Source organism: Pseudophryne corroboree, chromosome 4 (assembly GCF_028390025.1).
Source record: "Pseudophryne corroboree isolate aPseCor3 chromosome 4, aPseCor3.hap2, whole genome shotgun sequence".
NCBI classification, from domain to species: Eukaryota; Metazoa; Chordata; class Amphibia; order Anura; family Myobatrachidae; genus Pseudophryne; species Pseudophryne corroboree.
Genome location: NC_086447.1, coordinates 582693748 through 582719562, shown reverse-complemented (window position 1 = coordinate 582719562; position 25815 = coordinate 582693748). Strand labels below are relative to the sequence as shown.

General features: G+C 45.4%; 1 protein-coding gene across 2 annotated transcripts in view; it reads left to right on the top strand.

The window, feature by feature from the left end:
• The window catches only part of KATNA1 (katanin catalytic subunit A1), a 142889-nt gene that overhangs the window by 64611 nt on the left and 52463 nt on the right, over window positions 1-25815 (top strand). Inside the window, exons 1-4 of one of the 2 annotated variants that reach the window (XM_063917513.1) lie at window positions 6082-6136; window positions 7147-7173; window positions 11387-11544; window positions 16985-17168. In XM_063917513.1, the coding sequence (XP_063773583.1) occupies window positions 11432-11544; window positions 16985-17168 (297 nt within the window). In that variant the 5' untranslated portion in view covers window positions 6082-6136; window positions 7147-7173; window positions 11387-11431. Of the gene's footprint in view, window positions 1-5969; window positions 6137-7146; window positions 7174-11386; window positions 11545-16984; window positions 17169-25815 lie in introns of those variants that run through there. The other variant, XM_063917512.1, reaches the window with a different exon arrangement.

Below are 25815 nucleotides of genomic sequence, written 5' to 3'. Positions count from 1 at the left end.
GATGGTGGCGGCCTACGAGGCCATCCCCTTCGGCAGGTTCCATGCGAGGACATTTCAGTGGGACCTTCTGGACAAGTGGTCGGGGTCCCATCTACAAATACAACAGAAAATAAGCCTGTCCCCCCCCCCCCCTCCCGGCCAGGGTGTCTCTCCTGTGGTGGCTGCAGAGTGCTCACCTTCTAGAGGGTTGCAGGTTCGGCATTCAAGACTGGGTTCTGGTAACCACGGACGCGAGCCTCCGAGGATGGGGAGCAGTCACACAAGGAAGACATTTTCAGGGACTGTGGTCAAGCCAGGAGGCTTGTCTACACATCAACGTGCTGGAATTAAGGGCCATATACAACTGCCTACGACAAGCGGAGACTCTTCTTCGCGACCTACCTGTTCTGATTCAATCGGACAACGTCACAGCAGTGGCTCATGTAAACCGCCAAGGCGGGACAAGGAGCAGAGTGGCAATGGCGGCAGCCACCAAGATTCTTCGCTGGGCGGAAAATCACGTTAGCGCGCTGTCAGCAGGCTTCATTCCGGGAGTGGACAACTGGGAAGCAGAGTTCCTCAGCAGACACGATCTCCATCCAGGAGAGTGGGGTCTGCATCAAGAAGTTTTTGCAGAGATAACAAGTCGTTGGGGGCTTCCTCAAATAGACATGATGGCGTCACGCCTCAACAAGAAACTTCGGAGGTACTGTTCCAGGTCAAGGGACCCTCAGGCTGTAGCGGTAGACGCCCTGGTGAAACCGTGGGTGTTTACGTCGGTCTGTTTTCCCTCCTCTTCCACTCATCTCAAAAATACTGAGAATCATAAGACGAAAAAGAGTCCAGACAATACTCATTGTTCCGGATTGGCCTCGAAGGGCCTGGTATTCAGATCTTCAGGAAATGCTCACAGAAGATCCGTGGCCTCTTCCTCCCAGGGAGGACCTGTTGCAGCAGGGGCCCTGCGTGTTCCAAGACTTACCGCGGTTACGTTTGACGGCATGGCGGTTGAACGCCAAATCGTAGCTAGGAAAGGTATTCCGGGGGAAGTCATCCCTACTCTGATTAAAGCTAGGAAGGAGGTGATGGCGAAACATTATCACCGTATCTGGAGGAAATATGTATCTTGGTGTGAAGCCAAGAATGCTCCTACAGAAGATTTCCACCTGGGCTGTTTTCTCCACTTTCTGCAGACGGGAGTGGATATGGGCCTAAAGTTAGGCTCCATTAAGGTGCAGATTTCGGCCCTGTCAATATTCTTTCAGAAGGAATTGGCTTCTCTCTCAGAAGTCCAGACTTTTGTAAAGGGAGTGCTGCACATCCAGCCTCCTTTTGTGCGCCCAGTGGCGCCATGGGACCTTAACGTGGTGTTACAGTTCCTTAAGTCACACTGGTTTGAACCTCTTCAAACAGTTGAGTTAAAATTTCTCACTTGGAAAGTGGTCATGTTGTTAGCCTTGGCATCTGCGAGGCGGGTGTCCGAATTGGCGGCTTTGTCTCACAAAAGCCCCTATCTGATTTTCCATGTGGATTGTCCAGAGTTGAGGACTCGTCCTCAATTTCTGCCTGAGGTGGTTTCATCGTTCAATATGAACCAACCTATTGTGGTGCCTGTGGCTACGGGTGACTTGGAGGATTCCAAGTGTCTTGATGTAGTCAGGGCCTAAAAAGTTTATGTAGCCAGGACGGCTCGGGTTAGGAAAACATAGGCACTGTTTGTCCTGTACGCAGCCAGCAAGGTTGGCGCTCCTGCTTCTAAGCAGACTATTGCCCGCTGGATCTGTAACACGATTCAGCAGGCTCATTCTACGGCTGGATTGCCGTTACCAAATTCGGTAAAGGCCCATTCCACTAGGAAGGTGGGCTCTTCTTGGGTCGCTGCCCGAGGTGTCTCGGCATTACAACTTTGCCGAGCAGCTACTTGGTTGGGTTCAAACATTTTTGCTAAATTCTACAAGTTTGATACCTTGGCTGATGAGGACCTCATGTTTGCTCAATCGGTGCTGCAGACCGCCCGGTCTGGAGCTTTGGTATAATCCCCATGATCCTTACGGAGTCCCCAGCATCATCTAGGACGTAAAAGAAAATAAGATTTTAAACCTACCGGTAAATATTTTTCTCCTAGTCCGTAGAGGATGCTGGGCGCCCGTCCCAGTGCGGACTAAATTCTGCAAGGCTTGTATATAGTTATTGCTTACATAAGGGTTATGTTACAGTTTTGATCAGTCTCTGGCTGATGCTGTTTTGTTTCATACTGTTAACTGGTTAGTATATTCCATGTTGGATGGTGTGGGCTGGTATGTATCTTGCCCTTAGATTACCAAAAATCTTTTCCTCGTACTGTCCGTCTCCTCTGGGCACAGTTCTTTAACTGAGGTCTGGAGGAGGGGCATAGAGGGAGGAGCCAGTGCACACCCATCTAAAGTCTTTAGAGTGCCCATGTCTCCTGTGGAGCCCGTCTTTATCCTATGGTCCTTACGGAGTCCCCAGCATCCTCTACGGAATAAGAGAAAAAGATTTACAGGTAGGTTTAAAATCTTATTTTTTTTTTCAGGATGAGTGTCTCAAGAGCCCCGCTGTCAAAGACAGCTGATCCAGGTGCTTGTAATGACAAGGACGTTGAGGCAGTAGAAACGGAGTATCCACCGACAGCCTCTGCAGATCTGTGTACCAATGTCTTCTGGGCCATGCCAGAGCTATTAGTATCACGGCGCCCTTTCCTTGTTTGACTTTCCGAATCACCCTGGGCACCAGGGCAATTGGTGGAAACACATAAACTAGATGAAAGTCCCATCTCACTGACAGAGCATCCACAAAGATTGCTTTGGGATCCCTTGTCCTTGACCCGTATGCAGGAACTTTGTTGTTCTGATGAGAAGCCATGAGGTCTATCTCTGGCAGCCCCTACTTGTTTACCATAATCTGGAAGACCTCTGGGTGTAAAGCCCATTCGTTTGCATGAATGGCGTGTCGACTGAGAAAATCTGCTTCCCAGTTTAGTACTCCCAGACCAAACACTGCGGACAAGGCCGGATGATGAAGTTCTGCCCACCGTAACTTTGCGTCTTACCTCCTTCATTGCTTTTTGGCTGCGAGTCCTTCCCTGATGATTTGAGGTACGCTGCTGCCGTCGCATTGTCCAAGCGAATCTGAACCGGTTTTCCTTGAAGTATGTCCTATTCCTGAGTGAGTGCCATATATATGGCCCGATGTTCCAATATATTTATCAGCAGGCAACTTTCTTCCTTGAAATACAAAAGAAAAAAACCCCATGGCGCAAAGTTAACTCTGACAACACGAATGTATTATACTAAACAATTTATTAAAATGACACAATAGAAACGATTTTATCTCCTGAGATACTTAGAAATATTATAGACTGTATAAAAAATGTAATTCTTCTCCTGTAACCATTTAAGTGTTACTTTATAAAAATGTAACAGATAAAAATGTGTCAATACAAAACACAGTGTTGCCACCATTATCCTCATATATCTTTGTAAGAAATATTAGCTATATAGTGTCCACACAATGATGGTATTATACTTGCATAGTAAATAGTCCCAAAGGATCATTACACATGAGGGAGTTAAGCAAAGAGACCGGGTAGGCTGCAAGGCACTGTTGGATCCCCCGGCTTGCTCAGTCCCACAGGCCCCTTTACTCACAGTTTATTATGGAGACAGAGGATTAAATGTTGCCAGAGGATAGCAAACCTGAGAGAGCACTGATGGGATGGTGCTATAGGTACATGCAGATAAGCATCCTGGATATCTAGGGATACATTAAAATCCCCCATGGCTAAGAGAATGGAACTTGAAGTCTCCATATGAAACCGAGGCACCCAAATGTATTTGTTCAGAACTTGGAGGTAGAGAATGGGCCGGTATGACCCATTCAGTTTCTGTACTAGAAACAGGTTGGAATAGAATAATTGTCCCTGCTGTACAGGAGGGACCGGTACTATCACTCCCGATTGTAGCAACTTCTGAACTGGCTCCTGTAAAGCCCTGGCCTTCGTTTCCACTGAAGACGGGCTGCTACAAAAAAATCTTTGCGGTGGGTGTTTCTTGAAGGCAAACACATAACCGTGAGATACCGCTTCTTGCACCCAGGCATCTGTGGTGGACTGCTGCCAGGTCTGTGCAAATAGAAGTCGGCCTCCCACCCTGGGGTGCCCCAGGTGGAGGACCGTGCCATCAAGCTGATGGCTTTTCTTCTGGTTGGGAAGCAGGCCCTCTGGTAACCCAATGCTTTTTAGTCTTTCCAGACTTATCCAATTGGGACTGTTTGCTGTAACACTTTCCTTTTGCTTTTCCTTGGGCCCGAAGTGTCCCCTTCTGAAACATGTGTAGACTGATTTAATTTCCACAGGCCTTTAAGCCTGCTTTTGTTGAAAGGTTGCAACTTCCTGAACTGGATGTGTCATAACCCAGGGGTATGCTGCACATATGGGTTAATAGGGTAACCCATACCTGGTACTGGAGCTGGCACAATTCGCTCAGATATATTAGATAATGTTTGTGCAAATGATGCCCATGGAGGTTCTGTCTGAACCTGAGCCTGCCTTGGCATATTAAGGAGGCTTTGATGGAAGTTAAAACTATTTTGCACATAACCCATTTTGAACCAGATCTTGAGAGGTTAACCCTGCTTTGCATGACAAACATGATATCAATGTGGGTACAGCTGTGGAGAGTGTTTCCTCCTCACCCTTGCCTCTCTTAGACATGATAACAAATCACACACCTATCTGGTGTTAACTAAACAAATTTGTGACCGTATTCACTTTAAGTTTGCTAAAGTGATATACAATACAATCCTATCCCTCCCTGCCTTGCACCAGCATTGAGCATCAGATATGAGACAGCAGAAATTACTGAAACAAAGTATGTCAGCAGCCACACTAGCAATCAGTCACATTGTTATACATTAGTATACATTAGCAATATGAGCACATATTCAACTACAGGTATGTAGGAGAAACATAATTTTGCATTACCTTTATATAGGACTTTTAACTCATTCAGTCGCACAGCGAAAGAAACAGCAGTAAACGTTTACAAGACTCGTATGCAATAAGCACTTATACAACTACTCATACCCCAGTGGTAGGTAGAGACTCAGTGCTATATCACCTGCCTCAGGAGAACGGTATACAGGAAGACTTAACCCCGCTTCCAGGATCGATCGATACGCTAGCAAATGCTGAGTGGATCCAGACGCTAATAGGGAACACAGACGCCCAAGTGAGCACACTCCTTATTAGTGAACACAGACGCACCAGTGACACAGCCGCCTATCCTCTTCCCTCCCCTGCAATAGCGGCGACATGCCTGAGTTTGGCAAAAAAAGTTCCATCGCTGCCCCCTCCCCGCCCCTTAATGGCATCAGACTGTCAATCATGAATAGGCTGATGCCGCTATGTGTCTGTCATTGCAGGACTCGTCTGCACATGCACAGAACGGGTTCTGCACATGCGCAAAGTACTGGCAATATGGTAAAAATAATTAGTACTTTGCTATGGGCGTAGCAACTCCAACCACATTTGAATGACTCCCAATTAACATACATTTAGATAGATAGATAGATCTCCTAGCTTGCTTTTTCTGCCTGGCATAAGGAAGAAATAAGTAGCCAATACTGACTCAATCCAGAGTCTCTGCCTTTAGCATTTGATTTGGGCAATACATTGTACTAATGAGCATTTTACAGATACATTAGTATCTTATTGTAGTATCATTGTCTTTGCTGCTTAAGACCATATTGCGTGGAGTCTTCCAGATGTTACTTGTTACTGACGTGTGTGTGTGTATACAGAAAATGCACGAGTTACTGGTGTAATAATACTAGCTCCAGTAACATGCTGTGTGTGTATATATATATATATATATATATATATATATATATATATATATATATATATACAGCATCTTGTTCATCAAACAGTGGTGCATATAGTGTTGCTTAAGATTCTCTCTCTTTTCCAGCAATCAGAATGAGTCTTCTAATGATAAGCGAAAATGTCAAACTAGCACGGGAGTATGCTCTACTGGGTAACTATGATTCTGCAATGGTGTACTACCAAGGTGTTCTGGACCAGATGAACAAATATTTGTATGTTAAAGACACCTTTCTTCAACAGAAGTGGCAACAGGTGAGGATTATTTGTCTTTAATCCTGAACAAAGATGTAAATCTTTGAAATGTTTTCTATACTACAAACTGTATACCTTCTCAAATGTAAGTTGTGCAATTGTAAACACTGTACAAAAGTTGTTGTTTCTTTCTAGTTTTGTTAGTTACATGGGCCCTCATTCCGAGTTGATCGCTCGCTGGCTAGTTTTAGCAGCCGTGCAGACGTTATGCCGCTGCCCACTGGGGAGTGTATTTTAGCTTAGCAGAAGTGTGAACGCATGTGCAGCCGAGCTCTGCAAAAAACAGTTTGTGCAGTTTCTGAGTAGCTCTGAACCTACTCAGCGCTTGCGATCACTTCAGCCTATTCGGATTTGACGTCCTATACCCGCCCAGCCACGTCTGCGTTTTTGCAAACACTCCCTGAAAATGGTCAGTTGACACCCAGAAACACCCCCTTCCTGTCAATCTTCTACCGACCGCCAGTGCGAAAGAAAACTAAAGCTAGAACCTGTGCAAAACCACAAAGGGCTTTGTACCCGTATGTCGCGCGTGCACCTTGCGGGGCATACACATGCGCAGAAATGCCAATTTTTAGCCTGGTTGCTGCGCTGCGAACAAGGGCAGCTAGCGATCAACTCGGAATGACCCCCATTGTGTCCTGAGCGAAGACCTGTTTGTCTCGTGCTGTTGATGTAAAGGATTGTGAGATGTGGGAAAATACATCTTTAGAGGTAGACCAACCAGTTTAAATATATACTTGTGGCCCAAAACTCAATGGCTTTTAGTTTAGCTTTCCTTAAACCGAGTCACTTGATTGGATGATGGAAATCACTTGCAGTTTGCTATCAGGTACCTGTCTAATCAAATGATTTGACCCAGCAAAGTGCCAAAAAGGGCAGACGGGACAACCTCATGGTAAAAAACATGTGCGGGTTCTCCTGTTGAAAGCTTTTTGTCCCTGCACATATGTTCAGTCCATGAAGCAATGTTGATAAACTAAATAGATTGATTTCTCTGTCCTTCAACACAGCTTCATTGGAGCTTATTGGAAATATAGGTAAGAACATATAACCTTGTCTGTCCATTTATTGTGCATCTGCATGCTAAGTGACTCCGTTCAGTCACAGGTTCTTATTTATAATTCTATGTATCTATTATATCTATATTAACTGCAAATGTAGTGGCATGGAATGTGTTTTTTCTTTTTATTATGTGTTTGTTTTTTATTTTTTATGAAATTTCCGTTTGGTAACGAATCAAACATTTGATCATTCCAAACAGCATTTTACTAATGGCTTGGAGTAGGGCCACTTTAAAACTCATGACTAAATCGGCAAAACTTTGTCACTTTACACATCCTGCAGGCAATTTTATTTGGCTGTGTGTGTGTGTGTGTGTGTGTGTGTGTGTGTTATTTTCTTTGTTTTCATTCAACCAAATGGCAATCTGATTTTTGAATTGCCTTCTTCGAATTTGCTTATAGAAGTGTAACCTTTAGAACAGTAGGAATAGTGAATTCTAAAAGAAAAGTTTGTGACCAAATTGACAGGAACATTATACAGCCTGGCCTAATGAAATTATTAACATTGTGATTAGTACTGATTGGGTCGATGACAATCATTGTTTTAGAGGTCATTAGTACCGTCTATGAATTGGTCAAAATGGCAAAAGGGTCATACTGGTTCCAAGTCTGAAACTTCAGATATGTACAATTGACTCTAAATAATATAATCAAATATAACACAGATCCTCTTTTGGTAATCTTACTAAATAACTGGGTTGCACAGTGTGTTCATCATTATTAACACTAAGTAATCGACCCGTCTATTGATCAGTTGATCGTAATTCTGCATTCATTGTGTGTTCCATGCAGTATATTTTTTTCCATGTGTTATTCTAATGTTAACATAAAACCGTAGCTAAGATAGACTTACAGTAATAAAGTGTATGGTTCTGCTTTTGAATCACTTTAAATATACAAGATCATTGTGAGAAGTAAAGTAGAAATGCTAATAGTAAACTTTAAATTTATGAATCATTCAGAATAGATATTTGTGTAAGTGATTGCTATTAATTAAATGTCAAATCTAGTTTAAATATAACCAATATATGCCAAAATCACTTATATAGATATACCAGATATTGTTTCACTATACATACATACATACACATGTAAAAAGGGCACTCCGGGATAGGTAATAATGCCGGGGTGGCTTTCTTAAGAATACTTATACCATGCAGATATCCCCAATATGAAGGAAAAGGCGGCACTCCTCCAGTCTTGTGGAAAAGTTCAAAGCTGTTCTGTTTATTTCACAACGTTCCAAAGCCTGCATGTACTTGATTAAAAGGCCAGCAGGCCATGGAACGTTGTGAAATAAACAGAACAGCTTGGAACTTTTTCACAAGACCGGAGGAGTGCCTTCTTTTCCTTCATATTGTAGATATCTGCATGGTGTATATATATGTCTGTCTGTCTATCTGTCTGTCTATCTATCATCTCTCTTCCTCCTATTTCAGTAAATTAATCATTATAACTTTACAGCATCTTGGCAGCCCCTATAATGGGTTATATCCCTGCTAGTTAGATATGTAAAAACACTCCCACAGATAATATATACCCTCCCTGTGTGTCTTTTCCTAACTCAAAATTAGGTAGGTTCAGTACCAGTTTTAGCTTTTCTGTATAGCAGGGCTCACTTCTCTGCTCTATCCTGGCAATACACCATTTGATCCTGCCAGCTGAGAATGGGCTTCCCGATTCTACTACCACCAGGAGCGGAACTGACTGTGGACGTTTGCAAACAGAGCTCCTTCACTAAAGACTGATGTTCTGAGTGCTGCATCATACAGGGAGTTCCAGGCCCGTTGTGAAAAGCTGGGGATGCTGAGTACTCTGCATTATATTGTTTTTGGCTGGAAGAAATAGCACCCAGAGGCAGGATGGAGCCTGAGACCTAAAATCAATCCCAGATCCCATCTTGTGGCCAGTGGCAAAATTAGCAGTGTTTTCATATGCTACATCCAGATAGATTAGTCAGTGATTAGTGTATTTCTTCTGTACCTTTACAGAACCTGTGGGGAAGAGATGGATAGCACAAACATTAATACACTTTGTGAAGCCTGTGATGGAAGTTTTTTTCTGCACAAAATGAAAGTGTATTTTGCAACCCTTGCAAAGAAATCAGCCTCCAGAACAGCTTAATTATTGCTTGGATTAAATAAACATCAGCCTTGGATGTAGTAGATTATGTTTTACATTCAGAAAAGCATACATTAAAGGAAAGACGTTTCCTATTCACTAGTGCAGAATCTGGTGAATTTAAAGAAAAACAGAAATTTAGCTTAAATAATGTAGATTCTTTGCTGAAAAATATATCTAAAGGCCCCCATCCACTAGTCTGATTTGGGCAGTTTTCTTCTAATTTCGACGCATCTGACGGTCAAATCTGAAGAAAAGCGTCACATCGGATGGCTCTTCCGATCCGATGCGGACTCCCGTGTCAGATATGTCTGAACTACATATCTCTGAGGCTGCCCCAACTATATATCTGAAACAGAAGAAATCAGGTGCACATCGGATTGTTTTTTTTGTTTTTTTTAAACTTCTGATGTATCTGATCAGATTCATCTGAAGTGTCATTTGACGGGCATCTCCCTGGCCACTCACACCCACCACAGAACGTGGCGGCAGCAGCTGCATCAGATCAATCACATCTAGCATGTGTGCATCAGATATATCTGATGCGATCTGGCACGTGATAGATCTCATCATATATATCTGAAGTGAATGTAGTGAAAATTAAAGCCAGGGTCCGATCTGATTCCCAGAAAGCTCCCGTGAGAGTTCAAGAGAAATCTGATGTGATCTGCAGTTCAGACAAGTCTGAGTAGTGCATGGGGGGCCTTAAGTCTTTGAGAATGACCAAATTAATAACCTCTGCATCAGCACAAAGATCTCCTTTTGAGCAAGGCAGCTCAAAGAGCAGAGTCTTCCCAACACACATCAGCATCTGGTAATAAAAGATTTTGAGTTAGATGTACTAAGCTGTGGAGAGAAAGTAGCAACTAATCAGCTCCTAACAGTCATTTTTTAAACGCATCCTGTAACATGGGAGTTAGGAGCTTACTGGCTGGTACTTTATCTCTCTCCACTTTATTACTCTCCAAGGATTGGAGAGAGCGGCCAAACCAAAAGAATTTACCATGACTGTTTGTCAGGGTCAATTCTCTATAACAGCTATGGGGGGCAGAATTGCACACACATGGTCAGATTCTATCAAAGACCTGTGGATTCTAGACAACATAAATAATGATTACAAGATACAGTTCCATCAGTATGCATCAGTTCCATCAGGTTTAATGGAGCCAAAGGCCTTACAGAACAGCCTACAAGCTTTAAGCAAATCAGTTGCACTTGACCTTGTTCTATCAGATCATAATGCCTAAGAGTTTTATTGCAAACTGTTCCTTATCAAAAAGAACTTTGGAGCTTCTCACACTATTCTCAACAAGCTTTTCAATGCTGGACAATTTTGAATGGAATCTGTGAACTCTTTGGTATCGGCCATAAATCTCCTCCATAAATCATATATTCCCACTGTCCCAATTTTGGCAGGACAGTCCTGCAGTGTTCAATGGGGAGGGGTTGGGAGGGCAGCCTCTCTGCTGTTGCATAGCTGCAGTGATTGATGCCACATGCAGAGAGAGGCTGGGGACTGCTTGGAAAGTGCGTGTGCGCTCCAGGCGTGTTGCACTGTTACACCTGCATGTGACGTGCAAAGGGAGCAAGGCCACACCCCTATTTGCACAATGTTGCTAACCCCCCCCCAAATGTGGAGATATGGACTAATTTATCAATGAGTGATACATTTGACTGAGAGTGATAAATTGCACCAGCCAACCAACTCCTGTCGTTTTTCAAACAGAGTCTGTAACATGGCAGTTAGGAGCTGATTGGCTGGTGCAATTTGTCCATCAGTGAAATGTATCACTCCATTGATAAATGAGCCCAATAATATATATTTCATGTTGCAGTTCTACACTGGAAGTTCCTTGGATTTTGAATCAAAGATGCTGTGGCATGTTTGTACATGTTTGTTTCTACATGATTTATAAAGACTTAGCCAATTGTATGGGCAGCCACTGAGAATTTATTTGCTTCTAAACAATCAGGTAAATAATTCACTGTTTAACCTAACATTTTCCAGAATGGCCTGTAATAAGAAAACGAGTCTTGCATATTTGACTTTGCAAATCTTTTCTGGCAGGTTTGGCAGGAGATCAGTGTGGAAGCGAAGCATGTGAAGGACATCATGTCTACACTGGAAAGTTTTAAACTGGACAGCTCTCCCGTGAAAGCAGCCCAACATGATTTCCCAGTTCAGGACGGAGAAGTCTGGTCCTTACCAGTACCAGTTGAACGTAGGTGAGCTGAATGTCCAGTTAGTGTTATGTATTTAAATGTGGTACATTTGCATTTCTAAGGGAGACTTTTACTCATGAGTATTGCAGGTGAAAAAGAAGTTACATAGTGTAGTTTGCATATTCTGCAGGATATGCACCTAAAAGATGTACAAAGGAGAAGGGTGGGAGTAGTGGGGCGCTGTATGGGTTTTTGGTAGGCTGGCCTGGGGGGGGGGGGTTTGAGTCCCCTATTAGACTCCAAATGAAAATGCAAACTGGAAAAGATTTAACTCCCCCTTTTGGGCGCCAAAAAAACCTTATAACTACCTAGTGCTAGGTGTCAAAAGATGATGAAATAGGTATATATAAAAAATATTTTTAATAAAAGTAACACTGGTTAAAATATATTAACATAAAATGCAAATTATGCAACAATGCAGACAGGAAAAAGTCATACCGGTAGGGGTGTATGGAGCCACAGGTGTTAAGGTGAAACAGAGTATCCCGGGAAAATACCCTGTTTTTGGCTCCAAGAATTTTTCCCACCGACCGTGATGAAGGGTTTAAACGTCCGTGGATGATGAAAGCACAGCAGGGCAACTCCGACGCCTTTCGGGACTATCCTGTCCCTTTTTCAAGGCCTTGAAAAAGGGACAGGATAGTCCCGAAACGCGTCGCAGTTGCCCTGCTGTGCTTTCATCATCCACGGACGTTTAAACCCTTCATCACGGCCGGTGGGAAAAATTCTTGGAGCCAAAAGCAGGGTATTTTCCCGGGATACTCTGTTTCACCTTAACACCTGTGGCTCCATACACCCCTACCGGTATGACTTTTTCCTGTCTGCATTGTTGCATAATTTGCATTTTATGTTAATATATTTTAACCAGTGTTAATACCTATTTCATCATCTTTTGACACCTAGCACTAGGTAGTTATAAGGTTTTTTTGGCGCCCAAAAGGGGGAGTTAAATCTTTTCCAGTTTGCACCTAAAAGATGTAGCCTGTCCTATACATGAGGAATTCAGCTGTATTGGGCCATATACATACATGTGTTTTCCATAAACAGGGAGTGGGTTGAATAACTTGCTGCTTCGCGTTCATGTTATAAACACATACTGTACATCACTGCTGAGAGCCTCCTATAGTTACTATGAGCTCCTGTTCTACACAGGGTATTTGGGAGAGAATCCTAGGGAGAGCATGTCGGAAGACAATTGCTACAGTATATATGCTTCATTGGATTGTGTGATGCCCCGTATCTGGAAAACAGTAATTACAGAGTATTCCACAAAATCATTAAACTTTGTTTTTCTGGTTCTTCATGTTTTTTTTTTTTTTTTTTAAGTTTAAATTCAGTTTAATTTTTTCTTCTTTGAGTGACATTGAACAAATTACATTTATTAGACAAAATGGAGTAAATAGCTTCTTACTTTAATAAATATGCTCTTTTATTTACTCATGATCTCAGAGTAGGAGTATACAGCATATTGTTAATTGCAGAATACTAATAATTTCTCTGGAGGTATATGTTCCCTCTAATACTAATAAGTTGTCTGGAGGTATATGATATGCTGTTCTTCTTTCCCAGGCCATGTAATGGGGCTGATTCTGAGTCACATGCAAAGCAGCTATAGTTGAGGCAGCTGCAGAGGACTGACTCACTGCCTTATGCTCATGCAAGTTTCCACAGAGCTAATGTGGGGGCTCGTGCATCTTCACGCTGCGTCATTTAGTGATTTTACACAAACCGCCACAAACGTCCGCATTAGTATCAACACTTGCACCAGCCTCATGCTAGGTGCAAGAGATCCGAAAGAAACAGGCTTCCATTCCATATTCATGACACAGACTCGCACAGAGCATTAGATACACGTTCACTATACTCCCATAAGGCGGCAGTACATACGTCCTCATTGGCACCACCCAGTTTCCTCCCTGACACACCTATTTTCACTGGAAGCCAGATCAGACCTGGTGGGAGCTCGGTTACGTCACTACAGCCACATCTGGGACGGTTCCTGGCAACATGCTTGGGTAAGGGACCTTGTCTCTCAGGGTTACAAGCTGGAGTTCGACGGTGCTCCTCCCCAACGATTTTTCAAATCAGGCTTACCAGCTTTGGAAAATATGCGTGGTACACTACTACTGACCGTAACCAAGCTGGTCCAGTCCCAGGTCATTGTTCCAATACCCCTACAACAACGAGGACAGGGTTACTACTCCAGTCTATTCGTAGTACCAAAACTAGATGGGTCTGTGAGACCCATTCTGACTCTGAAGTCATTGAATCCTTACCTGGAAGGTTTTCAAATTCAAGATGGAATCTTTGAGAGCAGTGATCGCAGGCCTGGGACATCAGGAATTCCTAGTGTCCCTGGATATCAAGGACGCTTACCTCCATATCCCAATTTAGCCTCCTCATCAGGCCTATCTTCGGTTCGCCCTACTGAACGATCACTACCAGTTTCAGGCGTTACCCTTCGCCTGTCTACAGCTCCGAGGGTGTTCACGAAGGTGATGGCAGAAATTATGTTTCAGCTCAGGGTCCAGGGGGTCAACGTAATTCCATACCTGGACGATCTCCTGATAAAAGATAGTTCCAGGGAGCTTCTATTGCTCCATATAGATCGCACTGTCCAACATCTGTCTCACCACGGGTGGATACCCAATCTGTAGAAATCCCACCTGGAACCGTCTCAGCGGCTCCTGTTTCTGGGGATGCTCCTGGCTACTGTAGCACAGAAAGTGTTCCTCCCAGAGGAAAAAGTGAGAACACTTCAAGAAATGGTTCGCATGGTGCTCCGACCTGCTAGAGAATCCATTCATCTTTGCATAAAATTGTTGGGAAAGATGGTGGCCTCGTACGAGGCGATACAGTTCGGAAGGTTTCATGCCAGACCGTTCCAATTGGATATCCTGAACAAGTCGTCCGGTTCCCATCTTCAGCTGCACTGGATGGTTCGGCTTCACCCCAGGCCAGGATTTCACTCCTGGGGTGGCTACAGTCTTCCAACCTGCTGGAAGGTCGACGCTTTGGGATTCAAGTTTGGATCCTCCTCACGACGGATGCGAGTCTGAGAGGATGGGGAGCTGTCACCCAAGGGGCGCAGTTCCAGGGCAGGTTGTCTGCCCAAGAAGCCCTCCTTCCAATCAACATCCTGGAACTTCGGGCCATCTACAGTGCTCTAATTCAGGCCTTCCCTCTACTCCGGGATTGGGCGATCCAGGTTCAGTCGGACAACGCCACGGCTGTGGCGAACATCAATCGACAAGGAGGGACAAAAAGCAGAGCCTGCATGCGAGAATTGTCAAGAATACTCTTCTGGGTGGAAAGAAATGCAAGAGCACTGTCCGCAATCTTTATTCCGGGGGTGGATAACTGGTAAGCGGACTTCCTCAGTCGCCATGATCTCCACCCAGGGGAGTGGGGGACTACACCCTCAGGTGTTTCAACAGATCATCGACAGGTGGGGCTGCCCACAGATCGACATGATGGCCTCTCGCTCAACAAGAAGCTTCGTTGCTATTGCTTGCTAACCAGAGACCCTCAGGCGGTCGCAGTGGATGCGCTGACAATGCCTTGGCCTTACCAGCTGGTCTAGCTATTTTCTCCGATTCCGTTGATACCCAGGGTACTCAAGAGGATCAGGCATCAAGGAGTGCAGGCAATCTTGATTGCCCCGGATTGGCCCCGAAGAGCGTGGTACGCGGCTCTTCAGGACATGTCCGTAGAGGACCCTTGGCCTCTGCCGCTAAGAAGAGATCTTTTTCAGCAAGGACCGTTCGTCTACCCGGACTTACGGCGGCTTCGTTTGACGGCATGGAAGTTGAGTGGAACATCTTCGCTCAGAAAGGGCTTTCCAAAAAGGTCATTGCCACTATGGTGCAAGACAGAAAACCTGTGACGTCAAAACACTATCATCATATCTGGCGGAGATATGTCTCTTGGTGCAAGGAACGCACAAATCCATCTGCGGAAATCCACTTGGGGAGATTCCTTCATTTCCTGCAGGCTGGAGTGGATAAAGGCTTCCGTCTTGGATCCATTAAGGTCCAGATTTCAGCTCTTTCCATCTTCTTCCAGAAGAAGTTGGCTCTCCTGCCAGATGTTCAGACTTCTTGCAAGGGGTACTTCACATACAACCTCCGTTTGTGCCACCTACGGCACCTTGGGATTTGGATGTGGTGTTACGCTTTCTACAGTCCTCCTGGTTTGAACCTCTGATGACGGTAGAAGACAAGTGCCTCACGTGGAAGACGGTGATGTTACTGGCCCTGGCTTCTGCTAGACGTGTCTCAGAATTAGTGGCCTTATTGTGTAAAAATCCCTATTTGAACTTTTACGAGGACAGAGCGGAGCTCAGGACTAGACAGCAGTTCCTGCCAAAGGTGGTCTCCGCATTTCACTTGAATCAACCTATTGTGATTCCGTCCGCTTCTGGCACTTCTGCCCCTCCGGAGCCATTGGATGCAGTGTGAGCCTTGAAAATCTGTCAGGAGGACGGCTCGGATCAGAAAGACTTATTCCTTGTTCGTGCTGTATGATGCGCAGAAAAAGGGTTGCCCTGCTTCAAAGCAGTCTGTTGGGCGTTTGATTCGGCTTACTATCCAAAAGGCCTATGTGTCGGCAGCCTTACCTGTTCCACAGTCTCTGAAGGCCCACTCTACGAGATCGGTGGAGTCTCCTGGGCGGCTGCCTGTGAAGTCTCGGCCCTCCAACTGTGCCGAGCTGCTACCTGGTCGGGGAAGAACACCTTTTTGAAGTTCTACAAATTGATACCCTGGCCAAAGAGGATACCCAGTTTGGGCAGACGGTGCTGCAGATATCTCCGCACGTTCCCGCCCGTTCTGGAAGCTTTGGGACATCCCCCATCGTACTAATCTGTCCCCAATATCCCTTATGGATGCTAGAGAAAATAGGATTTTAAATACCTACCGGTAAATCCTTTTCTCGTAGTCCATAAGGGATATTGGGCGCCCACCTCTGTGCGGTGACTTTCTGCAGGTTCTCTGTTAGGTGTTACCTGTTCAGCCATTGCTGTTTATGTTGCCAGATGTTGCTGTCCCGGTTTTGTTTTGGTGTGCTGGTGTATAAATCTCAACACACTTATTTTTGTTATGTTCCTTCTCTCAAGTACAGTATGTCATTCTCCTTCTGGCACTGTTTTACCTATAACTGACCTGTAGGAGGAGGCATAGAGGGGAGGAGCCAGCACACCCAGCTGAAGAAATTTAAAGTGCACTGGCTCCTTTGGAACCGTCTATACCCATTGTACTAATCTGTCCCCAATATCCCTTATGGACTACGAGAAAAGGATTTACCGGTAGGTATGTAAAATCCTATTTTTTTTATTTTTTGCTTTGATTCCATCTCCGAATCATCCCCCAAATTTACAGGAATGCATTTTAACTGTTTCTTTCAAGCAATAATACATTATTTTTTTTCTTTGTTTTAAATGAAGGCCTTCACCAGGTCTCCGGAAACGTCAGTCTGCCCAGTTTAGTGACAATCGAGCGCATAACAATCGCTTAAGTGCAGCTGTCAAGGGCCCAAATCCCCCTTCAAGAAATGTTAATAACCAGAAAGCAAAGCCTGCCCGTGCCAGAGACAAGAAAGACCCATTGAGTAAAGTGAAAGAAGAAAAGGTAGTTATTAACTACAATTAAATGGATGTATACAGTCCTACATGTGCTACTTCTGTACATGCCAGCCTTTGGGCTCAAATGGTTCAAATAACTTGTAATATTGTATAAATATTCAAAGTTCTATTTAGTAGTGTGAGTGTGCAGATGTTGTCTGACTTAAAAGGTTGCTGTAATTCCACCAAGTTGCTGAGCAATTCAGTTTTTCAGAAGTTAAATACTGATGCAAAATATTACCTGAAATCCAGAGTAGAATGTTTAAAAGGTATATAATGTCCACACTGTAAACAGTAGTGGCAGTAGCATTTAAACTGCATTGGAATCCTGGCGCTGGCTTCCTTGTGTCTGCAGTTTCACTATCAACATAATGACTGCAGACATCCGGACTGCAAATTTCCATACATATACAGTAATTGCTCCAAGTCACGTCTCTATGACTTACATAGAGAGAGGTACACTAATAAACGGTACATAGGCTACTCATTAGCTGTCTGGATATATATCATTTCTCTTACGTCCTAGAGGATGCTGGGGACTCCGTAAGGTCCATGGGGTATAGATGGGCTCCGCAGGAGATAGGGCACCTAAAAAGAACTTTGACTATGGGTGTGCACTGGCTCCTCCCTCTATGCCCCTTCTCCAGACCTCAGTTAGATCTTGTGCCCAGAGGAGAATGGGTGCACTGCAGAGAGCTCTCCAGAGTTTTCTGTGGAAAAATAATTTTGTTAGGTTTTTTATTTTCAGGGAGTCCTGTTGGCAACAGGCTCCCTGCATCGTGGGACTGAGGAGAGAGAAGCAGAGCTGGCTTGTAAAGTTGGGCACTGCTTCTAGGCTACTGGACACCATTAGCTCCAGAGGGAGTCGGAACACAGGTCTCACCTGGGGTTCGTCCCGGAGCCGTGCCGCCACCGTCCTCCTCACAGATGCCGAAGATAGAAGCCGGGTGAGTATTAAGGAAAAGACTTCAGGCGGCAGAAGACATCAGATCTTCATGAGGTAAGCGCGCAGCGGTAAGCTGCGCGCCATTGCTCCCTGTGACACACACAAAGCAGGCACTGAAGGGTGCAGGGCGCAGGGGGGTGGGCGCCCTGGGCAGCAATAAACCTCGATTTGGCCATAAATAAGGTGGATTAGGCTGGGGGACAGTAAATCCGCGGACCCCCGCCATTTTATTAATATATGATGAAGGGACCGAAGCCCGCCGTCGGGTGGGTGGGGCTTGATCCTCAGCACTAACCAGCGCCATTTTCTCCACAGAGGCTGCATGAGAAAACGCTGGCTCCCTGTTCTCTCCCCTGCTGAGCTTCACAGGTTGGAAAAAGGAGGAGGGGGGCACTTTGGCGACGCAGTGAGTGTAGATTACGATTATAAACATATAAAAGAGCTATCTGGTTGTATATTCCAGGGTTTTTAATCGCTGGGTGTGTGCTGGCATACTCTATCTCTCTGTCTCTCCTAAGGGCCTGGTTGGGGTTTTGTCCCCTTATAGGTAAATCCCTGTGTGTGTGGGGTGTCGGTACGTGTGTGTCGACATGACTGAGGCGGAAGGCTTCTCCAAGGAGGAGGTTGAGCAAATGAGTGGTGTGTCCCCGTCGGTTGTGCCGACTCCTGATTGGATGGACATGTGGCATACGTTGCATGCAAGTGTGGCATCTTTACATAAGAGGCTTGATAAGGCTGGTTTAGGGGGCACATCAGGCGGTCAATCCTCAGATTGGACCGACTCACAGGTCCCGTCGGGGTCTCAAAAGCGTCCCTTAACACAAGACACTACTACCAACGCGGATTCTGATTCCAGTGTCGACTATGACGAAGTAAAATTGCACCCTAGGGTGACTAAAACCATTCAGTGTATGATTGTGGCAATAAGGGATGTGTTGCATATTGAGGATGAACCCTCGGTCCCCGACACAAGGGTACACATGTTTAAGGAAAAGAAACAGATTATTAATTTTCCCACATCTCATGAATTAAATGAGTTCTTTAGAAAAGCTTGGGAGACTCCGGATAAGAGACCGCAGATCCGCAAAAGAATTTTTATGGCATACCCTTTCCCTAAGCAGGACAGGGAGATTTGGGAATTACCCCCCACTGTGGACAAGGCTCTGACGCGCTTATCCAAGAAAGTGGCGCTACCGTCTCCTGACACAGCGGCCCTTAAAGACCCAGCAGATCGCAGGCAAGAAACTACCTTAAAGGGTATTTATTCTCATACGGGTGCTGTGCTAAGACCGACGATTGCGTCGGCATGGGTGTGTAGCGCAATTGCAGCTTGGACAGATGAGCTGACAGATCAATTTGATACCATGGATAAGGACTCTATATTCCTAACTCTAGCCCATATAAAAGACGCAGTCTTATTTATGAGGGATGCTCAAAGGGACATTGGATTGCTAGCTTCTAGGGCCAATGCCATGGCTATCTCAGCGAGAAGATCCTTATGTACTCGCCAATGGACGGGTGATGCGGATTCCAAGAAACATATGGAAGTACTACCCTATAAGGGGGATGTATTGTTTGGGGATGGACTGACGGACCTGGTTTCCACAGCTACAGTATGTAAATCAAATTTTTTACCATATATTCCCCAACAGCAAAAGAAAGTAACACCCTATCAGATGCAGTCCTTTCGGTCGCACAAGTGCAAAAGAGGTCGGGGATCCTCTTTCATCGCCAGAGGTAAGGGCAGAGGCAAGAGAGCACCTGCTGCGGCAGGTGCCCAGGAACAAAAGTCCTCCCCGGCTGCTTCAAAACCCACAGCATGACGCTGGGGCTCCCCTGAGGGAGTCCGCACCGGTGGGGGCACGTCTTCGACTTTTCAGTCAGGCCTGGGTCAGTTCGGACCTGAATCCCTGGGTGTTGGAAATAGTTTCTCAGGGTTACAAACTGGAATTCGAGGAGGTGCCCCCGCGCCGATTTTTCAAATCGGCACTACCAGCTTCCACATCGGAAAGGGATGTAGTGTTAGCTGCAATTCAAACGCTGTGTATACAGCAAGTGATAATCAAGGTTCCCCTGCACCAGCAGGGAAGAGGTTACTACTCAACCCTATTTGTGGTCCCGAAACCGGACGGTTCGGTCAGACCGATTTTGAATCTGAAATCCCTAAACCTGTACATAAAAAGATTCAAATTCAAAATGGAATCACTCAGAGCGATAATAGCCAACATGGAGGAGGGGGAGTTTATGGTGTCTCTGGACATAAAGGATGCGTACCTTCATGTCCCCATATATGCCCCCAATCAGGAATACCTGAGATTCGCTGTACAGGATTGTCATTACCAATTTCAGACGTTGCCGTTTGGACTTTCCACGGTTCCGAGGATTTTCACCAAGATAATGGCGGAAATGATGGTGGTCCTGCGCAAGCATGGTGTCACAATTATCCCATACTTGGACGATCTCCTGATAAAAGCGAGATCAAGAGAGAAATTGCTGAGCAGTGTGGCGCTCTCTCTGAGAGTGCTCCAGCAACACGGTTGGATTCTAAATCTACCAAAGTCACAGTTGATTCCGACAACTCGACTGCCGTTCTTAGGTATGCTACTGGATACGGAACAAATGAAGGTCTTCCTCCCAATAGAGAAAGCCCAAGACATCCAGAACATGGTCAGAGAACTGCTAAAAACGAAAAGGGTGTCAGTTCACCAATGCACTCGAGTTCTGGGGAAAATGGTGGCGGCCTACAAGGCCATTCCCTTCGGCAGGTTCCATGCAAGGACTTTTCAATGGGACCTTCTGGACAAGTGGTCCGGGTCCCATCTGCACTTACATCGGAAAATAACTCTGTCCCCAGGGACCAGAGTGTCCCTCCTGTGGTGGTTGCAAAGTGCTCACCTCCTGGAGGGTCGCAGGTTAGGAATTCAGGATTGGATCCTGGTTACCACGGACGCGAGCCTCCGAGGATGGGGAGCGGTCACACAGGGAAAACATTTTCAGGGTCTGTGGTCAGACCAGGAGTCCTGTCTACACATCAATGTGTTGGAACTCAGGGCCATTTACAACGGCCTTCGACAAGCGGAGAATTTTCTTCGAAACCTACCGGTTCTGATTCAATCAGACAATGTCACAGCAGTGGCTCATGTGAACCGCCAAGGCGGGACTAAAAGCAGAGTCGCGATGGCGGAAGCCACAAGGATCCTTCGCTGGGCTGAAAATCATGTAAGCGCTCTGTCAGCTGTCTTCGTTCCGGGAGTGGACAACTGGGAAGCAGACTTCCTCAGCAGACACGATCTCCATCCAGGAGAGTGGGGACTTCATCAAGAAATCTTTGCAGACGTAACACGTCTTTGGGGAACTCCTCAATTAGACATGATGGCGTCACGCCTCAACAAAAAACTTCAGAGGTACTGCGCCAGGTATCGGGACCCTCAGGCAATAGCAGTGGACGCTCTGGTAACACCGTGGGTGTTCAAATCGGTCTATGTGTTTCCTCCTCTTCCTCTCATCACGAAAGTGTTGAGGATCATAAGACGAAGAAGAGTACAGACGATACTCGTTGTCCCAGACTGGCCTTGAAGGGCTTGGTACTCGTATCTACAAGAGATGCTCACAGGAGACCCCTGGACTCTTCCTCTGAGGGAAGACCTGTTGCAGCAGGGGCCCTGTGTATTTCAAGACTTACCGCGGTTACGTTTGACAGCATGGCGGTTGAACGCCGAATCCTAGCAAAAAAGGGGATTCCGGAAGAGGTCATCCCTACGTTAATAAAGGCTAGGAAGGAGGTGACGATAAAACATTATCACCGTATCTGGCGAAAGTATGTGTCTTGGTGTGAGACCAAGAATGCACCTACGGAAGATTTTCATCTGGGTCGTTTTCTCCACTTCCTACAGACAGGAGTGGATATGGGCCTGAAATTAGGCTCTGTTAAGGTACGGATTTTGGCCCTCTCGATTTTCTTTCAGAAGGAATTGGCTTCTCTTCCAGAAGTCCAGACGTTTGTAAAGGGAGTGCTGCACATCCAGCCCCCTTTTGTGCCTCCAGTGGCACCGTGGGACCTGAACGTGGTGTTGCAGTTCCTAAAATCACACTGGTTTGAACCGCTTAACAAGGTTGAGTTGAAATTTCTTACCTGGAAGGTGGTCATGTTGTTGGCCTTAGCATCAGCAAGGCCAGTGTCAGAATTGGCGGCTTTGTCACACAAGAGCCCCTACTTGATTTTTCATGTGGATCGAGCTGAATTGAGGACACGTCCGCAATTTTTGCCTAAAGTGGTTTCTTCGTTCCATATGAATCAACCTATTGTGGTGCCTGTGGCTACAAGTGACCTGGAGGATTCCAGATCCCTGGACGTAGTCAGGGCCTTAAAAATTTATGTAGCCAGGACGGCTAGAATTAGGAAAACAGAAGCTCTGTTTATCCTGTATGCGGCCAATAAGATTGGCGCTCCTGCTTCGAAGCAGACTATTGCTTGCTGGATCTGTAATACGATTCAGCAGGCTCACTCTACGGCTGGATTGCCGGTACCAAATTCGGTTAAGGCCCATTCCACTAGGAAGGTGGGCTCTTCTTGGGCGGCTGCCCGAGGCGTCTCGGCTTTACAACTTTGCAGAGCGGCGACTTGGTCGGGGTCAAACACTTTTGCTAAATTCTACAAGTTTGATACCCTGGCTGATGAGGACCTAGCGTTTGCTCAGTCGGTGCTGCAGAGTCATACGCACTCTCCCGCCCGATTGGATGCTTTGGTATAAACCCCATGGTCCTTACGGAGTCCCCAGCATCCTCTAGAACGTAAGAGAAAATAAGATTTTAAACCTACCGGTAAATCTATTTCTCCTAGTCCGTAGAGGATGCTGGGCGCCCGTCCCAGTGCGGAAACTCTGCAAGACTTGTATATAGTTGTTGCTTACATAAGGGTTATGTTACAGTTGACATCGGTCTTGGACCGTTACTGTTGTTTTTGATCATACTGTTAACTGGTTATGTATGTTCCAGGTTACATGGTATGATTGGTGTGGGCTGGTATGAATCTTGCCCTTGGATTGCTAAATCCTGCCTTGTATTGTCCATCTCCTCTGGGCACAGTTCTCTAACTGAGGTCTGGAGGACCAGGGTGGTGAAAACATGTGAAAGATATCTGTCTCTCACGTTTGAACTCTGCCTCCAGACCGGAGGAGAACTATGTATACGTAGAGTATACATAGAGGGAGGAGCCAGTGCACACCCATAGTCAAAGTTCTTTTTAGGTGCCCTATCTCCTGCGGAGCCCGTCTATACCCCATGGTCCTTACGGAGCCCCCAGCATCCTCTACGGACTAGGAGAAATAGATTTACCGGTAGGTTTAAAATCTTATTTTTCCTGCCTCTTTCCCAACCAAAGCATGAATCTCTCTAAACAGGAGTAATTAGTAATTCTTCATTGTCTAGGGCCAGGTGTAGTAATTTACTGAGGAAATACGTTTGACTGACAGCTAATCATCTTCATCTTTTTAAGTTGCTCTCATATACGATTATATTAGACCAGGGGTCGGCCATGTTTCCTATCAGTATGCTGGCTAAATTCTAATTTAGCTCAGTGCACTGTTTCAATATCTGTTATATTAATAGTTAATAATAATTCGACCAGCAAATAAGTATACGCATCTTTTTAAAATAAGAAAATATACAGGTGAAACTCAGAAAATTAGAATATCGTGCAAAAGTTCATTTATTTCACTAATTCAACTTAAAAGGTGAAACTAATATATTATATAGGCTCATTACATGCAAAGTGGGATATTTCAAACCTTTATTTGTTATAATTTTGATGATTGTGGCTTACAGTTTAAGAATACCCCTAATCCAAAATCTCAGAAAATTAGAATATTACATAAAATCAATAAAAAAAGGATTTTAAATACAGAAATGTCGGCCCTCTGAAAAGTATAATCATGCATATGTACTCAGTACTTGGTTTGGGCCCCTTTTGCATGAATTACTCCCTCAGTGCGGGGTGGCATGGATTCTATCAGCCTGTGGCAGTGCTGAGGTGTTATGGAAGACCAGGATGCTTCAATAGCGGCCTTCAGCTCTTCTGCATTGTTCGGTCTCATGTCTCTCATCTTTCTCTTGGTGATGCCCCATAGATACATTCTTAGTTATAATGTAGATTAAAGATGTGAGAACAGTAGAATTGACAGGTGATGGCACCCTGCAAGCCCAACACACCAACAGATTGTATATGTCAATCAGTCTGTTTATGCTTACTATTACTGTTTGCTGTAATAATGTAAATTATGAACAATTTATATTTTAATAAAAAAAAAATACTGAGGCTTAATGTTATTCTGTAACTTACTTATTGGTTCTAGCTGGTAAAACTTCTGAGCCACTTAAAACTGTCTGGCAGCATATTGTGGGTTGCTGACTCCTGCACTAGACCATCAGATGCAATATTAAGGGAATGGTTAGTTAAGGGAATTACCAGTACCGGATACCCCAATTCTAGGGAAAAAAGTACCCCCTCCCCGATTTAAGCTTATGCAGCACTAGGTATTGCATTTTTCGGCCCAAATGGCATCAGGAAGCCAGCCTGATGCCAACTGGCCTGTGGCTATCCGGAATCCTGGTTGGTAACCATGTTGTGGAGACCCCTCTATGCAGCCCAGTCTGGCAATGTTCAATGCCAATGTTCCCCCCCTCACCTTACCTGTTATGTTGCATGTCTGGAATGGTCGAGAGGATCTTTACATTTCCATGTTCAAATCACTTTTCTCTAACGTCCTAGTAGATGCTGGGGACTCCGTAAGGACCATGGGGAATAGACGGGCTCCGCAGGAGACATGGGCACTTTAAGAAAGAATTCAGATTCTGGTGTGCTCTGGCTCCTCCCTCCATGTCCCTCCTCCAGACCTCAGTTTGAATCTGTGCCCGGACGAGCTGGGTGCTGTTCAGTGAGCTCTCCTGAGCTTGCTGTAAGAAAGTATTTTGTTAGGTTTTTTATTTTTAGGGAGCTCTGCTGGCAACAGACTCCCTGCATCGTGGGACAGAGGGGAGAGAAGCAGCCCTACTCTCTGAAGCTAGGTCCTGCTTCTTAGGCTACTGGACACCATTAGCTCCAGAGGGATCGTACACAGGATCGCACCCTCGTCGTCCGATCCCAGAGCTGCGCCGCCGTCCCCCTCGCAGAGCCGGAAGACAGAAGCCGGGTGAGTATGAGAAGCAAGAAGACTTCGAAATCGGCGGCAGAAGACTCCGTTCTTCACATGAGGTAACGCACAGCACTGCAGCTGTGCGCCATTGCTCCAAACACACCTCACATACTCCGGTCACTGTAAGGGTGCAGGGCGCAGGGGGGAAAGGGGGGCGCCCTGGGCAGCATATGGACCTCTGTTGGCAAAAGTACTCATATATACAGTTGGGCACTGTATATATGTATGAGCCCCCGCCATAAAGAGATGTATTTTAGCGGGACAGAAGCCCGCCGTCGAGGGGGCGGGGCTTCTCCTTCAGCACTCACCAGCGCCATTTTTTCTCCACAGCTCCGCTGAGAAGAAGCTCCCCAGGCTCTCCCCTGCAGATCACGGTAGAAAAGGGTAAAAAGAGAGGGGGGGCACATAATTAGGCGCAAAAAACACAATATACAGCAGCTACTGGGTTAACATTAAGTTACTGTGTTATTCCTGGGTTATATAGCGCTGGGGTGTGTGCTGGCATACTCTCTCTCTGT